This window comes from Anser anser (genome assembly GCF_964211835.1).
Source record: "Anser anser genome assembly, chromosome: 4".
Taxonomy (NCBI): Eukaryota; Metazoa; Chordata; class Aves; order Anseriformes; family Anatidae; genus Anser; species Anser anser.
The window spans coordinates 67,339,792-67,358,401 of NC_139724.1; the positions used below are offsets into that span (position 1 = coordinate 67,339,792).

Here is an 18,610-nt window from a genome sequence, read left to right on the forward strand (position 1 = left end):
CTTTATCTTTTCTACAAAAAAAAATTCTTACTTTCTCTATAGAAATATTAATAATTTGCTTTGCTTTTGAGGTGGAAGGCTTTTTAATTGCGTGAAGGGTAGTGAAATGTTACAAGCCTTGATTAAGTAGACAAAAAGCTGTGTCTACTTGTGACACAATTCTTATTAGTTATATAACCATGACATGTTTTACATACGCTGACCATCTTTTTCTCCTTAGGTCAAAGAGGTTGTGAGTACAGAAAGGAAACCAATTACGCTGCTTCCATGAATTTAGTAAGATGAAATGTATTTTCTACTAAAACTCGACATTTAGTAATAACTTTAGTGTGGTGGTGGTGAGAGCTAAATCTAGTAAAAAGCAACAAGGAATGCTTATGGCACATCATTATGTAATCTCATCTTTCAGTCATCTATAAGGAATTGCTATAATCACAGTTATCTTGCCTGATAATTAGTGCAGTCTGATTCTGATCTATTTTAATTTCTCAGGGGTAATTTTTATCGCTGTACATAAAAATGTACACTATCTTATTAATTGGTTTGACATCTAAGCAAACAGATATAGTGATACTAGATAAACAGTACCTTCCGCTATGAGCGCTAAATGCATTGAACTATCATTTTCCATTGCTGGGCTTTCTTTTAGATATAGTGTATTCAAGTTGAAGAAAAATTGCACAGTTTAATGGGGACAAAAGTGACACAAAGAAATATATTTACTTTTATATACTTTTTTTTTTGTATTTTCAAGTAACAAGAAACAACAATGCAAATACTTCTTTTATTTATGACAGGTAACTTTATTAATAATGGTCTTGTATCTGTCGCACCTACCAGGTGCCAGTCTTTTTTCACACTCTGCAAGACTTCCTGAAGAATAAACTAGAAAGGCATAAAGTTAGTTGAAGCTGCTAAGACACACATTTGTAGGTGGGTCTGTTTTGGACTTTTTTTTTTTTACAGAAGTTTCCATGAATGTGTGCCAAAAATATTAAATACATTGAGAAATACAGTAGAAAGACTATATTTACAGTCAATTATAATGGGCACTGCCAACATATCCAATAACAAAAATAAAACAAAAACTTTTTTTGTGTTTCTTTCATGCTTTTTTTCACAGAAATTTTTAAATATGATTTTGTTTTTTAAAAAATACAATAAGGAAATAATTACATTCTTAATATGAGAACATTATCTTACAACATACAGCCTGGGCCAATTAGTTTGAAAGTGTCTTAAATGAAAAAAAAAAAAAAAAGATACTAAATTAAGTATTCTCTATTTCAAAACTCAAATTGCCACAATCATCTCTTAAAAAAAAAAAAAAAAAACACTTTGATCCCCTAAGATTATGATCTGTTTTTTAAAAAAGCATCACCCATTAAAAAAAATAAAAAAGCACCTGGTATAGTAACAGGAGTTTGTTGAGGAAGCACAAGTGTAACATTTTCTCAAAAGACACAGAAATGCAATGTTTTAAAATACAATAAATTTCATTTTTAAAAAGTCATACTGCTCTATTACTGACTTTGCCTGGTGACCCTGAAATCCTGAAAACATTGAAAATACAAGCTCTGTTGCTTTTTATAAAAATTGCACAGCAACAGTACTATTAAAAAAAATGGAACATATTTCACAGCACTAGATGTGGTCCATTGAGAGATTATTTCTAGAGGGTTTTTGTTTATTTGTTTCCTCCTTTGAAAACCTTGGCCATTACAAAGAATAGACATGTCACTAAACGCTAATTGCAATGTTACCATTAGAGACATGCCATTACACAGTACGGGGTGGGGAAGTGGCTTTAAGGAGCCTCTGCAGGAGGTTGGGCGAAAGGGGATGGAAGATACAATGCTAATATTAGGTAAATAAGACTGACTCAAAGGAATTTGGCTTTTGATTACTCTGCATTACTTGATGCGGGACCACTTCTTAATGGTAACTGTTACATCCTTGCAAATGTTTACTAAAGCCTAATTTGCATCATAAATATGTACAGATATAAATTAAATATTTATTGAAATATACAAATAAATAACTTAATTTGAAATAAAAAGCCTAAATGAACTTATTTTTGCTTCAAATTTGTTTCTGCTAATATTTATGGGAACTTGGTAATGTTTAGTCCATAGTCATACAGCATAGAATGTGCCCTCCACTTACAGTAATAAGTAAGCAGATGACTGAAAATAATATAAAAAAAAAATCCTGTTTTCAATGAAAACCACACTGACACTTGCTTCCCTATAGTATTTGCATTCCTGCGGCACTTTGTACAATTGCACAGTCCCAGGAAGCAATGAGCCTTTTCCAATCTTGGACCCTATTTCTCCTCTGCTAAGGGTCAATGTGATGCCTGGCACATTTGGGAACAGGATTTAGCACTTCTGTGTGCACCATTATGGACACGCTTTTCAAACCACTTGGCATACACCTGATTTGGGGAAGCTGCTAAGTACTGGGTCTTTCTGATAGCTCTGCGCATGGGCTCTGGGTTTGCCAATCCTAACAGTTCCTTCAGGAAGTCCTTCGGTGTCCATAACAGGACCGCTGGACCATAATGGGATTTGATCCCTGATAACTACTGTGTTGCCAACTTCTGTGATTTTACTTGCAAGTCTTAAGTAACTATCAAGATTCCAGCACTAATATCTCTGATAATCTTAAAATATGAGTACTTTTTAATTTTTTTAATTAAAGTAAGTTTCTAATCCTCACAGCTGAGGAAAAAAATCTTGAGAATGTGATTGAAAGCTCTCCAAAGTCTTAAAAAAAAAAAACCACAGAGAATAAATTAAAAGAACCCAACTCATTATATATTTTTTTCTCCTTCCTGATTTTTTTAAGCCAATCTTGAGATTTTGAAGGACTTCAGCTGGCATTTTACTGCACGTAACTTTGCAGGAGTGACGTAGATAGAGACAAAGAAGAACAGATATCTACAATTTTACAGACTAAAATGCAAGACACAATTTCCTAGTAAACAGAAATGGACTCCAGTCTGAAAAATCCCCAATTCCTTGTAAAAAGGTTTATAAAAAGAGCCTTAAAATTATCATCCTTTCAGTCTCATCTTCCTCAAAAATAATAGCTGAGGTCTGAAAAGACGAAGGAAACTAAGTACAGCAGTGTTCTATAACTCAAGTTTTACAATACTATATTATTTAAAAAAAAAAAAAAAAGACTGACCACATAAGCTATTCTGAGTTGCCATTATCTGTTGATTAATTTCAATTATTTTTCTTTTTCAAAAAGTATAGAAAAGAAGCAATATCTAAAAATACCTGTTTGCCATTTAAAAAAGTCAGGAACAAATCATTGCTTGACAACATGACCTTTGAAAATGACTGGTGCTTCGGAATAAAGAGAATGTACTAAAATGCATTTTTTTTCAAAGTATGGCAGCTTTTTATCTCCCAATGACAAAAGCAACTGTCTTAAAAAGTATCAGAGAACTCTTCACAGCTGAGTTGTGTCATTCCACTGTTTCTCACTGCCATTGAGGCCAGTGGCAATGAAGAGCTCCTGACTTCTCGGTTCAAGAAGGTCATGACCCCGTGAACACATCTCTTCAGTTTTCTTTTGCCACATGGACAGCAGTGTGACTACTAATGAGCAAGCCTTGGCTCAGCAACTTCTGTGGCAAGCAGAGCTCTCCGAGGCAGTATTACCTGCAAGAGCACGTATCTGAAATGATTTCACATCATTCTTAAAGAATGCACTGATCTTCAGTGCTGTTCAGGCCATCTGATGCAATGTAATTAACATTGCTGCTCTATACTGTTTCAGCAAAGTAAACTTCCAATTGCAACTGTATGCCTCTTTTTACTTACTATGGCTGGTTTGCTTTTTGGTTTTCATTTTTGTTACCAATGAAGTTGGAAATAAAGAGTTACAGGTAATAAAAAGGGGCACACATAGTTACACAGCAATACAGTAGAGGGAATACAGGCAAATTAGCGCCAAGCTACCATTAACTTAACAGAATTATAAAACCTCTTTTGGCGTATCACTTGATACCACTTTTTGGATGAGTCTTTTGCAGCCTATGTCTTGGTCCATAATAGGTAAGGCCTTTATGGAAAGTGAGTGGTTTTTCTATACTTATGTTCCATTTTTCATCTCCCATTCCTGGAAGGGGGAAAGAAAGATATGGAAAATGTTAGAAAAATCAAGATATTTCACTGATGTCATCAGATCTGCTAAGCCAAAACCAGCTGAGGTCAGTAACAGTATTTCCATTGACTACTGGATCCAGCCACCTACCCACAAATTAGTTAGGGAACGTTAACAAGTATGTCCTGATACGGTCTGTGCACAGCCTCCACCCCTCTGCAACTACATATGGCAACTTTTTTCTAGTACTTTCTAGGGCTTTCTAAGTTACCTACGTGAGAGAGAAGTAAGCACTCAATCTCTCTCATAGCTGACACCAAGTCGTTCTACATACTCTTCAATTTTTTACTGTAAAATTCCTGGTAAGCACACATTATGGCTAAAAAGAGAAGCTTACAGGCAGCGTAGAGTAAAGTTAGTTGACACTGCGTTTGTTTCCCATATACAGAATCCAAGTTGACCGATTGCTTATTAAATTTAAGAAATCCCTTTGCTTTTCCATCCCTCAGTTTCTCTGCCTGTTAATTGCAGATAATGACACCTACCATCCACAGCAAAGCATGTGATCTATAATGCTTTCATCCATGTATTTCAGAGAAAGGTATCGCTATTGCCATTTCTTCTGCCACAGAAGTGAAAAGTCACAATGAGATCGCTATAGCTAAACACCTCATTTAATGAAACTTGTGGCTATTGACTTGGGATGATAACTACAGTACTTCCTAATATTACATCAGAACAGAAGATGTGAAGAAGGATGGGCTGAGCCTAGGACATACATGATGTACCAACTCCCTTAAACACATCCGTACAGAGATCAGGAAATAATGAAGTGCCAAAGGAGCTGGCCTCTCGCTGAAGTAATCTCTGTGGAGCAATTCCACAGCTGTTCCTAGCCAGGAACCAGGGTCTACAAATTCCTCTCCCACCCATCAACTCTGCAGAGATACTCTGCAGGCAGCCTGTTAAGTTGGCTCCCAAGCTGAATTCCTGAGTTTAACACTCATTCCACACTATTTAAGAGCTCTAGCTGAAAACTGTTACTTATGTATGTAAATATCTGTTTCTGCTGCTGAAAGCAGTAAAAGCATTAGTTTGGCTGAACAGCTGCATGACCGTGACACCTCTTCAACCATTGTAAAGCACCACTAAACTCACAGTCAGTGATTTTAGCAATGCAAGAAAAAAAAAAAAAACAGTAGGTTTAGAGCAGGTATAGAACAGTTTAGTATTTTTTAAATCCTGGGTATTTTTTTTCCATTTATTAAGATATAAAGCATTTTTAAGTATTCAATTAGAGCTTTAAATTATGGTAAACCTAAACTTAAAACACAGGATTGGTGAACTGTAGATTACTTTGAAAAAGGATGCTAAATATATATTCTCTAAGTCTATGCTGCCAAAGCTCTAAAGGAAGTCCTTGGCTGAGCAACTGGGAAGAGATTTTTTTTTGTAAGATGTGTTAAATAAGCCTTGAAAGCAGCAGTTTCTTCTGCAGGTGTAGAAGGAACATCTCCTTTGTTTCCGTTGCTCCATCAGGTTCAAGTCAATGAAAGAATGTTTAAGTCAACATTATCAAATTGAATGAGAGCTGGGAAACCAGGAGTGCTCATTTTCTTCTCCAAGCCTCAAACATGAGCAAAATGTAAACTGCTGACCTTCACCAATCCAACAGTTTTGAAAACAAATTAGATGCAATCACTACAGTCTCCTTGCTACACATAAAAATTTGATTTTAGAAAGTCATTTGACCTACTTAGATAATCATTTTATTCTTGCACAGCAAGAATATTGGGAGTATTTTACTTAACTCACAATGCTAATGCAAATTGCTGTTTTCTACATTTTAGTTATTCTCCATTTCCAGCACAGTAGATTACCAAAATCACAATGAGAAAATCCTTCTGACTGCTGAAAAATTTGCTTTCCTTTTTTTTCTTAAAACAAACAAACAAAAAAATAGATGTTACAACACGAAAAGCTAAAAAAATCCAGATAACTGTATGCATAGATATGTACAGTGTTTGTCTTAAGTACTCAACCACCTTGTAGCTGCTTTTAGATTTATCCCTAGATCTGTCTTCTTACTCCTCTCTCTATTCCCCTCTCATGGTGATGCATCTGGAGAGATTTCTGTCAGAGCAGACCACCCCCCTGGGGGCAGCACTCTGCCACACACTCTAACACAGCAGGCCGGACAGCGCACGCATTCTGCAGCAGCAGCTGCCCCAGCAGAGAAGGGCACAGTGCTCTGGGCTGCTGAGCACAACAGTGCCAAGAGGGTGGCTGCAAACAAAAGGGTGGCTGGTGACAAGCTCAGCATCCTGGGTGCAAGGGTGGAGTGAGAAGGGAGGCATTCAGTGCATTTAAATGCATAGTGGAGAGGAAAAAGAGGAAAGAAAAAAAAGGCATTTTGAATGCTTATACAACCATAACAGTGGGCGATTTGCCAGTTGCTGAACACACAAGCATTAGCACGGACATGAAATCCGTTTCACTCCCACACATTGCACTGACATTCATGCACCAAGAGCCAAGTAAGTTCTGCTCTGGGATACTCACGTGTGACTCCCTTTGTTTAGCCACATCTATAAGGCCTGGGCTCACTCATAACTGCAAAAGGCCAAAAGAATTGAGAGCCAAATTCCACCCTCGCATATGCACATTTAACTCCCACTGAAGGGCGGGTGTGCTGCAGATGCATACCTGATGGCAGGATTTGGCTGCTGCTCCTTGCGAAGGGGCTGAGCACAGCTTGGGTTGCACCGTCTAATTCAGCAAAATTTCACCGTTAATATTTAGCGCATGAGGTTTTTAGGAAAAAGCTGTTAAAGCTGAATTGGATACTTTCGAGTTATTTTTCCCAGGGTAGGAAATACACTTAGTAGCTCCATAGCCTTTCAGATTAGCCTGATTTTATATGCAAGATTCTTCTACAAAAGGACATGACTAAAATATTGTGCCATCCAAAGTGTAGTGATGTCAAACAGCACAGCAGGCTGCGTCCTGTATGGTGCAAGTTGCACACAAAAATTGACTACAGCTGGAAGGTATTCTTTACATCAATTTTTTTCAGGTTTTTATAGTGCCCAGGTTTCTTCCGCTCTACAGATTAAATATGCCTGTCTAGTCTGTAGCACGTGTGAAACAAATCCACACTCCCTTTCGTCAGGCCTGTGCTCTAACTGCTAGACCATATTTTACCAGTAATGCTGTGCTAACATGCAAATCTAAGACAAAATGTGTTTTTAGAGATCATCTGTATGGGACAAATTATAGTATAATTGGCATACAAAGATAAGCTTCAGAGTACATGAATCCTTCTTCAGTTTTGAAACAAACACCAAACTTCAAAGTTAAATAGCACTGAAACTAATTACTCCCAGTTTAATTATTGTTATCTGACTTAAATGACAGAAAAGGCCATTGATGCCCATGGAAAAGAGGGAGGAAGGTGGGTGGGAAAGTGCTCACATAAGGTACAGCATGAGAATTAATTCATGGCTTGGGCAATGTAGAGAGCTTAATTTAATGGGCGCTGGGAGAAACGCAGGGAGAAACTGGGATGTGTCATAAAATCAAATCATTTGGTAAGCTGATGATGTTTTATAATCTAGTACATTTAGGTGCCAGGCTTATGCCTAACACATTTATCACTGTAAATGCGTATTATCAATGAAGACTGTAAATACTTTTAATGAAAGTTACTTAAAAAATCCCTATTTTGCAGAGTATTTTATTATTTTGAGAACAGAAAGGGACTTCAAAGAAGACAGATGTCTAAGATTATTATTGTTTATAATTACAATAAGCAGTGAACTTCTAAATCAACAACAGCTCTGGGCAGTGCTATTACTGTCACCCTTGGTTATATGCTGCCCACGTGCCTATGTTGCTGGCAAATTTAGCCCAATGGTCATGGAAATCTCATTGAACGTAAAGCACAAAACTTGAAAAAAAAAAACTGTAACAATACAACAAGAATGCAAACTTCAGCCTGATCTTGTGAGGTTACATTAAATTAATTTCTACTTGAAATGTACATTAAGAGTAGTTAAATTGCATAATGCACTTTCAATTACTGTAATGCAGAACCATTCTGTTCTGTGTCAGCTGGCAAATACCAAACCTGAAAATGTGTTGCATCAGAGCACTTACTGTAACTTTTCAGCCACTTTTCAGCTATACTGGTTAGTGTAACTTAGTGGATTTTGGATGGACTGTCTACACCACAGACCACTTACCTCGCAAATTAAATTTATAAAGGAGAAGAGAAAAACAGGGGAAGAGAGGGAAGTAGAACTAAATCTGTCTGTCAAAGTACTTATCAATTCTTCTGCAAACAATTCCCCGAAACCAACCCTGACTGGAGGATGAGCATGCAGTATTTATAAAGTAATACAAATAATCTAGATATTGTACAGTCTCTTCTTAAACCTAAATTTTACCAACATAAGCAGAAGAAACCTATCTTTCCCTCTCTCTACCTCTGTCCCTCTACATGCAAATAAGACTTTTTTTTAAAAAAAAAAAAGTAAGAAGAAGGACAGAGAAAGAAAGCTACACATCTTCTCACCTTTGCTTTTCGAAGTACATGGCCTCGACATGGAGAATTATTTGATGAAGGAGGTCGCTTCAGAGCTGCTGCGCTGTTCACAGGTATTGAGCACTCAGTATCACTGGTATCACAACTGGAGATTGGAGAGTTTTCCAAAGTTCGGTGCTTGAAAATTGGAGACTAATAAAGAGTGAAAACCCTACCTTGAGTTTCCTCCAAATAGTCACACAGGCAGTATTAGACTTAGAAATTAGATTAGATTAGATTAGAAATCTTAGATTTCTAGACTTAGAAATCCAGAAACTATTTTTAAAGAAATCATACTCATGATAATGTTGAATAAATGAAAACGGGGCTAGAACAAAAGAAAAAGAAAACAAATTCTATGTTCTGTGATGAAAATTAAAGTTCATTTTCTGTCATGAAGTAACAATGGGTCATAGGGAGGAATTGACATCTCTCTTAGATCCCTCTAATACAGCTACCCAGCTGCTTCTGGCACAGCTCCATAGCATGAGCCAGGTTGCCACACTCCATCAGGAATGTGTGAGATGCAGCCATTGCAAAGGGTGACAGTGGGACCAAAACAAGCAGGTCTCAGCCACTGCATGATGATTTGGTGCATTTAAAACTTTCCTTAGGATGGAGCAATGTCTCAGTTTATGCTCTTGCAAAAATTGAGGACAATGAGGCATCGACTTTTGTGCCTTATCGTATCACAAATAATAGCTACATATATACTACCTGTGATTCCCATGTCTTCCTGCTCCCATTGCTCTAGAAAGTATACCAGATGTAAGTGAAGAATGCAAGTAATGCAGAAAGGAAATAATTAATTCTGTTGTTATTTCGTGTGCTTAACAAACTTTTTGAAAACTCTCACATAACATCCATTTTAATGGAGCCCTTCTAACCCGTGGTACTAGGGTTTGCATATTCAGTGGATTGGCATACCTGTGGGCTTGATGTTCCTGACTTGGGCTCAATAGCCAAGCCCAGTGTGATGCCACCAGCCAAGGCTTTCTTAAGGCTCTCCTTCACCTCAGTGAGTTCTAGCTCCAGGTTTACACGCTCAGCCTCCTTTGCCTTACATTCCTCTTCCAGCTTCTTTAACTTGTCTTCAAGAATTACTTGGGTCTTCCTGCCTGTCATCCACAGAAATGTTATTACAACAATGAGTTTAAACTGACACTTTCAAAAATTTTTTTCTTTCTAAGAAAGTAAAGAACAGGAGTTCAAAAAATCAATGACTTCACAAAAATGTTGCATATTTTGCAAAATAACATTTTTCCATGTAAAAATCTAGTAACAGAAACCAAATGCTTTCTTTCAGGTTGCTTCCCAAGATTTCTAGTCTAGTTGCAAATCAGTATTTGTTTTGTTATTCTCCCATGTCATGAAAATATAATTAGCTAGTCACAATAAAATTATTCCTGTGTTCTGCTTAAGTCCCCATCACTGTTAGCTCATAGGTATACATATATATGTATATATACACATCAATTCATATATATATACACACATATTCATACATTATGTATGTATATATGTATAAAAAGCAAATATAGTTATTACAGAGTATAGTTTAACATCAAAGCCAAACCTCGTGTAGAACCACACCTTCGTCCCACAGTGCAAGGTTGGGAAATTAAGCCTACCGTGGGCAGGATTCAGCACAAAAAAGCACCTCATACCAGCATTGACTTCAATGGCAGCGCGTAGATCTTTTCTTTCTTTTCGGAGCTGGGCCAGCCTATTCCGGAGCACTTCCTTCTTCTTTAGCAGTTCCTCCTCTTTGCTCTGTAACCTCTTTGCATCTGCCTCCACACGATTTTTGCCATATTTGTACTGTTCTGCGTCTGTACATATTAGATGGCAGTTATTTATTTCATTTGCCTGCTCCCATTCAAATTTTGATCACAGTTTAAAATGGGAGACACAAAAAAATGTAGTTTTCTCAATTTAACTTTGGGTTAATCAGGGTTTTGTGGCATAGATGTTTTTGTACAGATGCTTCCTCAGCTGTTCAGGCAGCTCATTGCCTCAGTGACTTGGTTAAAATAACAGTAAAACCCAAAACTATGCCCTATATCTGAACATCGCATGAAGCACTTCATGTTCTGAGAAACTGGTTTAACGCCACTCTTCCATGGGCTTTTTCTGAAGGTCTGTGATTCCTGCTGAGCTCTGAAGCACAGCTACAGAAATGCTACGGGATACATAGTTTGTTCTCTAGGTTTATACGTGAAAGATGAGAAATACCAGTTATTTTCTAGCACATTGGTTTTTAAAAATGGCCTTGCCCTTCTCTGTAGTTCAGAGGAAGAAAAGGAAGCTTCTCTTTATCTCTGAACCCTTGATTTTTAATTGGAAGTGGTCAAAGAAAAAACTTCTTGGTTGCCATTTTTACCTATTTTCCATTTCTACTTCAAGTACCTACAACACACATCTTTTCTCACCTGACTGAACAGAACACAGTGATACTTAAGAGCTCTCTTTCTTCTTCTTTTATTTTATTTGATTTTATAATTTTCCATACAAATGCTTTCTTTTCCTGGCTCATGTATGTGTTCTAATTTATTTCACAGCCACTTCTATACCTCCGCTCCAGCTGCAGACCCAAAGGAAATAGGTCACCACACAGATCAGTTAGTCTGCATATTTGAAGGCAGTCAACTTCACTTAAACCATTCCTGACCAACAGTTGTCTAACCAGTTTTAATTGGTCTTTAGCATCTGAGATACCTTTACTCCAACAATCTATTCCAGTACAAATTGACCTGTACAGTTAGAAAGACACTTTTTTTTTTTCCTAAAGTCTAACCCAACTTTCCCATGTTCCAGTTAAATCCACAACTTCTTAAAAAATTACCATGAGCTGAAAAAGCCACATTCATTCCTTCATTGGCAAAAGCCAAATTTTGGAATCTATATCTTAAAAATTACAACTCTTTTTTGTCTCTTCTTCCTTAAGGAAAACTGTCATTGTGAGGCTTGTTTTTAATTGCTAAAAATTATAGTATTGGGAATTAGACACGTTTCTCCTCATAAATTCCTTTCTTTCTAAAATTCCTTTACTGAACCTTCATCTCACGAAGCATATTTTCGTATTACCTACAGGCAATCTACCTGCCTAGAAGAATCCACGTTCTGAATTTGCTGTTTATGGATTGAAATCTCGTCTAAGGAAGCTTTTGAGCTTTATAGTTGTCTTCATTATTTTGTTGTACCTTTTTCTTTTTCATTAAAGATAACAGTAATTCTGCTTATGAACAATATAATGTTCTAACATCTTTGCTAGCTTCTCATCCTGCTCTTAAACAGGAATACAGAATTATTCTTTGCCTCAAATGAACAATCATTACTGATATATTTTTTTTTTCCCTTCTGCTCTCATGACTTTTTGCAGCCACAGGGCCACATTTCATATTTATCATTCTGCCCTTGACAACCTTTTATCTCATGGCATGGCTGGAGTAACACTGAGTAACCGATGTACACAGTATCTCCTATTCAAAATCTTGGTGGGCATCTCCTGCCTAGTCTCTCAGCCACTGAATTAAAACAGTGGTTCTTTATCAACTGCCAAGAAGACAGCTGCCTTGGGTATCCTCATGTCTGCATTCACAGTGGCACCAGTGAGGAGATATACTTACTGGAGGCTGTGCGCTTCACACAAGACACTGACTCAGGTTTCTTCGGTTGGCTGTTTAATGTTCTCACTTTTCCTGTGATCCCATTAGCAGTCGCAGGAGGTTTCTTGCCTTTAAACTGTTTGAAAACAAAAGTACAAATGGTCTCTGGCTATTCCTGTGCCACTAGCACTGCAGTTATCCTTTCATCAAGGGCAAAGCTTGACAAAAAAAAAAAAAAAAAAAAAAGAGTTGCCTTATCAAAGAACCTTTACAGACTGCATTGATCCAGCTGGAGATGGTGCATCCTTCAGGAATTTTGTCTCTGAAAGCTGCCTGCTCAGCAGGATTCCAGAAGTGAAAACACCAGGAAACACAGGATAATGAGTGGATGAGCACCCCATCTCTAGTGGTATCCTGGTTTCCAAATTATTCAAAACTCTGGCATTTACTGTACTAAGTCATTATGAGGCAGAAGAGTTTTACCTCAAAATAATTTCACACAGTAAAGATTCTTGAAACACAGGTTTTTCAAGGTTAATTGCATACAGAAAGATCCAACAGGGTTTGCCATACAAAAATTTGACACCTTCTTATTTACTATATGGTCTTTCCATCACCATGGTATGTGGATTTATTTATTAATTTTTTTAATGATAAAATTACTACACATTTTAAAATATTAGGAGTTAATGCATTAACCTTCTCTTCTACAATCTCTAGCTACTAGTTAAAAGTTTTCCTACTTAAAAAAAGGCAAACTCTTATAATGGCCAGACAGGACTAGATGATCTTGGAGGTCTTTTTCCAACCTTAAATGATTCTATGATTCTATAAAATTACCAGAAAAAGTATGTTTTACATCCAAGGGGAGCAGTATGGACTGAAACCTAGGATGAGAAATGCTGTCCTGCCTACTCCTGGTGTTTCAATCTGGAAAGTGTTAGCCAGGCATGAGGCATACCCGTGACACAGTATCTTCACCTGCTTCTAAAAGCTTTTGAGGACTGAACTGAGAGTGCAATGAGAAGCCTGCTGCAGCAGACTAGAATCAGGGAAATTTATTGTAGAAGCCCCATCTTTGATTCTGCAACTTCACTGAATGCTATTATTTGAATATGAGGTTTTTGTAGGGTTTAAGTTAATGCACAATAAAACAGGTACCTGACACAAGGGAAATAACTCTTATCTAACTGTGCAGTTTCAGATTAGATTGAAGGCCACACATCTCTGTGATACTTTGACAGGCTTATGCCAATGACCAGCTTTCGGAGACTGGCTACAGGCTGTCACAACCAAATTGCTGTCACAACCAAGCCATATATCACTTTTTTTTTTTCTAGTCATTATTCCTTGCCTAAGGAGATAGAAGGTGTCTCAATATGCATTCAGGTTAAGTTTGGAAGGCTATATTTTATTTTTTGATGTTATCTGCAATCTGTAAATTGTCAAGAGCGTGTTGGGAAGGCCTTCCCCATAAGCCACGAGGAGACGATGCTTCCACAGCAGAATTTACAGCTTAGCAAAACTGTTTTATGGCCAGTAACTTATGGCTAAACCCCAAGCACTTCAGTGCTCAGATTGACTGAAATAGCCCAACATCCTTAAGATAACAACCAGATAAACAGAACAGACAAAAAACAAAAAAAGTTTTGTCAAGTATTAAATAGTACAGTACCTGCGAGACTGATCCCCTCCCCACAGCAGAGGTATTAGTGACAGACTGAGCAGAAGACAGATTGGATGAGACAGGGTGTTTGTAATGGTTAGAGGAGAGTTTGTCAGTAGACAACCTATTGGCTTTTCTGTCAGCTGGCGGATAGCGTGCAAAGATTTTTGGAGACGGCAAGTTATCGTACAGGCCTGCATTATCATAAAGCATTTCTTCTCCAATGTTCCTGCTACGGGAAGAAGGAAAGCCATCTTCTGGTTCCCACTGCAACACACACACTTTGGCAGTTAGTAAACAATACACCATGCAGAACCAAAATGAAATTAAAACATTAGTAAGATTTTTGACCATAGCAAGCCCTCTGCATTTAGCAAGCATATGCTTATTGCTCACACTTGAAGCTAACTACATAGTAAGGTGGGAGAAGGCACAGTGTGGAAAGGAAACATTGCATTACATGGTTTATAGCCTTTGCATTTCAAACAGAATGAGCAAGCCAGTGCTATCCTAGCACTCTCCCTGTTCACATATTGTACCATCAGTTTTTATCTCTAACACTGAGAGGGCACAAGGAGACTGTGTTAACACAAGGAGAATGTGTTAACAAGGGATACTCATGGGGTGTACATCTGGTACATAAGTTGGTAAAAGTAATAATGCCTAACAGCTAGCTGAAGCTAAGAATTGTTGGCTTTTTTTTTCCTTTTTTTTTTTTTTTCTTCAGGTTTTATGTCTTTCCAGTGAATACCAGCTGCTGGAATGTTAGTATTACATTTTCTTTGCTGGAGGATTATTATTCTGAGCTAACTATCTAAAATAGCTACAGGCCATTTGGCCATTTCCTTTTTTTTTTTTTTTCTTCAGAAAATGAAAAGCTCAACAACAATACTCCAGTGATTCATTCAATTAATCTTGAAAGAAACCAAAGGCCTGGTTGCCAAATATCCTTCCTTAATCCATCCTGGCTGTGGCAGTATGCTACTCATACAAAGGCTTAAGCACATCCAAGAACTACACACAGAGACTACTCACCCCCCATGCTGTTGCGTGCAGTTCCCAACAGGGTTTTTTTCCTACCATCTTTCTGACATTACTCAGACATGATGGACGCCTGTACTTGCAGTCCGCTTAGCACTTTGAAGCAATGAATTCTTCTGAGCTCAGCCTTAGTGGGGACCTTTATGAAGCAGCCCAACTTAAGGGCTTCCATATCTTGCCTGTAAATTTTCTTGAGGACCACATATTACTTTGGGTTAATATCCATTATGTGTTAAGTGCTATTACGCAGCTGCCTATGATCAGCTCTGCAAGTTAGAAGGATGGAAGTGAGCCCTGTGGCTCTCCTTTGGGATCTGCAGTACCTGCTCTCATGAAGAACACAGCCCCAAGGATGGAAAAGGGTTCTGTTTTTTTGTTTGTTTGTTTTCAATTGAGACCAACAAATGCCTGGTGTAACTGAGTACTCAATTTTGCCAGGTCCAGTGTGATTGAAAAATACCCTCTTAAGACGGTACTGTATTCAAGGACTTGGCAACAAATCGTCAACAGGCAACTGCTTTCTAAATGCACGTTGGCTCACATGCAGGTTAATGTAAGCAATATGTCCCACGCCCCTAATACCCTATAGGTGTGAGAGAAGTTTGCAGTCCCCAGTCAAAAAAATAGGACTTCATTTGGAAACTGCCCAGTGGGCCTTTTTAGATAATATAATTTTCAGATGTCCATGCATTCAACACATGCAAACCATTTGTTCTGTGTAAATTCAATTCTTACCGATCCATTTATGCAGGGAACATCATCATAATGAAGTGCCATTCCACTCGGACATGCGTAGCCATTGGCAGTGCTTCCCCGGTACGGATTTGTGGATATAACTCGCCTGTTCATAAAACTGAAAAAAAGCGAAATAAAAATAATAAAAAACAGCACTTGAACCGAGTCTAAATGATGATTCAGTGGTATGTTCCCTGTATCTGATTTTGTAGTCTGGAAGCACATATCTTCTCTCCTTCTGCAGGAAAGCTGAGGACAGTTTTCCCTTTGCTACTCACATGTTACTGCTAGCAGCCAATATTACACCATATGTTTCTGTACTGTATTCTTACAGCGGGGATAAGGCTGTGTGAAAGCCAGGATGGCAACAGCTGTAACTGCTCAGTGGCATGTTTACATGGGAACCTGCTGATCTATGTTATAAACCAGCTTGCCAGTGTCACATAAATGTTCCCTTGTTGTCTGCATGGGGGAGAAGCAGGTGTTTCTGAGTGCACGCATGTCTGGGGGGATGAGAATTTGGAATCCGGAGGAACAATAATTAAATCCAGCAAAAAAAAAAAATGAAAAAAGAAGTGGAACTTGGATAAAATCTGAGTCAACACATCCATCAAAATTTGCAGAATAATTTATTCCCCAAATTCTGGGGATTTTTCATGTCCACGTCAGAACTTTTGGCTAGGTAGAGTTTGCACAATGGCACTATGCTTCCCAGCTCTCTGGGTAACTGCATGCAAATATTCCATATTCTCATTATTGCTATGTTTCACACAGTGGATGTGAGCCCTCTGAATGCTTCAAAAGGGATATATATCTTTCCTTTTGTTTTCTCTTCCCAAACTCTACCTTGTAGCTTGTGTTACTGGAATTCTGAAGAATATCACAGACTACAGTGGGCTTTGTGTTGGGAGCAAAGATCTAACAATGCAGAGACTGACAGAATCAGGCCCAATAGCAATAATGACCTCAAGAGTTAGTTTTCCTTTCTAGCAACCTCTGAAATTGAATGAGGTATCAAGTGAGATCCCAAATAATTCCTACAGATTCGGGTATATGTGAATGGGAAAACAAAGCTTTCCATCTCAAACAATGGGACCATTCAGGCTCTGTGGTGATATTCATAAAATATGACAAAGCCCTACTAAACCTGAGAGGGTCTTCTGTAGTGCTGGCTGGAGCTCAAAAGTTCTGTGGTTTCAACATTCGCTTTCTTTTGGCTTTGGAATAACATATAGTTCACTGAATTTGTTATTCAGAGAGAGACAGACCTCATCCAGCTATGGCTCACTTGAGCCATGGGAGAGCCAGGTTCACAGGAGGGATGAACCTGCCTGGTTGAGTGCGAGCCTCTTAGGTCTGCCACAGCCCCAGTGAATGCACAGGCAGTGCATGGGTGGAATAATCATTAGCCACAAGCTTTTCTTGTTAAAACAAACAAACAGTAAAGAGCCTAAGATAAATGCCATGATAAAAGTGTTTATCATATCTCATATTTCATTAGACATTATTAAAGGGCTGCATTTGTTTACTGCTCCTCTTAATGAAGAACATTACTCAAGTGTTTCTGGTTAGTCTAAAGGACTGCATTTGGAGCTGTTATTGTAGCTTTATTTATTTATTTATTTAAGTATCTTCATTGAGAGTAATGCATAATAGCCAAGTCTGAAAACTGGGATATTCATTAACAACATCTGATGCACCTGCACTAACTGTTTCCACCACCACAGTAAGCTAACATTTATATAAGTATCTGCAAACACTTCATAAGCATTATTTCACTAAGCCTTTCTAAACCAGTTTACAGATATATCCATGTAAATTAATTGTATTCTGAAACTGCTAGATGGGAAAGCCAATGGAAAAAAAAATTTGGAAAAAACTTTTATTCAGCCTTTCCTAGATGCCTAATGATTTACATACACGAAATTGATGGGATTATTAATGAAGAGCCGATCACTCGGCACAGTAACAGCTTCAGGAAAAGAATAACCAATAAATTGAAGTGACTGAATGATAACCAATGCTGTAATGATAACTGTTGTTAATTTGGAATATTGATATTTGTCCTATAAAGAGTGGCAATAATATTTTGTTTACACAAGCATCATTGTCATTTCTCCTTATTTTCTAGGAGTAGTTGAAAATCAGCAGATGGCTACTCTACTTGCTTATTGACAAGCTCTTACAGTCTTTTTAAGACACCCAATGAATTTTAACTAATTCTTAATAGGGGAATTCTGCTATTTTGCAAGTTGTTTGACATTCCTTTCTAACATGTGGTTTAGTTGCATATGTTTTTTCACTTGGCTCCAATTAATATCACATTTGTTCAGAAAAGGAAAGCCAAGCAGTATTCAAGGGGAAAAGGTTTCCATTCTGTTTCTTTCTTAAATGTGGTTATTGCGAGATGCTGACCGAAGCAAAAATACATGTCAACATAGGATAAACTTTTTGAACCCTATAAACTTCAAATATTAATATAAGTCTATAAGCGAAGTGCATTTTGATTCTATCAAAATTATCTGTTTTTTTGCAAAACTGGGATTGTGGTAACATTGAGTCATTTCCTATCAAAAGAAGTTCAAGCTAGATCCTGAATGAAACTGCATTTTCCCTTGCTGAAGCTCTTTTAACACCTAGCTAATGGAAGAAGAGCCTTCTTTTGGAAAACTCTGAAGCTTTTGCCTTTTTTTTTTTTCATATTCAGTCTGTTTAAAGTTATGACAGGCAGATGGGTGTGATTCTCTAACGTATGGTCACGCGAATTCCATGTTTGTGGAATTTGAAGGAAGTCTCATTTGGCAGAGATGAGGGATGACGCCTCTGCAAACTGTCTTGCCAGGCCACCCCTCTTGT

General features: G+C 37.7%; 1 protein-coding gene across 7 annotated transcripts in view; it reads right to left on the reverse strand.

Annotated features, from left to right (window-relative positions):
- Nucleotides 1–718: 718 nt before the first annotated feature.
- Nucleotides 719–18,610, reverse strand: part of AFAP1 (actin filament associated protein 1) — a 119,444-nt gene continuing 101,552 nt past the window's right edge. For 3 of the 7 annotated variants that reach the window (XM_083834485.1, XM_083834487.1, XM_083834486.1), the window contains exons 12-19: nt 15,755–15,872; nt 13,988–14,245; nt 12,334–12,448; nt 10,372–10,536; nt 9,632–9,822; nt 8,696–8,857; nt 6,826–6,888; nt 719–4,134 (exon numbers count right to left, since the gene is read on the reverse strand). In XM_083834485.1, coding sequence (XP_083690611.1) covers nt 4,108–4,134; nt 6,826–6,888; nt 8,696–8,857; nt 9,632–9,822; nt 10,372–10,536; nt 12,334–12,448; nt 13,988–14,245; nt 15,755–15,872 — 1,099 coding nt within the window. In that variant the 3' untranslated portion in view covers nt 719–4,107. Of the gene's footprint in view, nt 4,135–6,681; nt 6,733–6,825; nt 6,889–8,695; nt 8,858–9,631; nt 9,823–10,371; nt 10,537–12,333; nt 12,449–13,987; nt 14,246–15,754; nt 15,873–18,610 lie in introns of all 7 variants that reach the window. The other 4 variants (XM_083834483.1, XM_083834488.1, XM_083834484.1 and 1 more) reach the window with 4 other exon arrangements.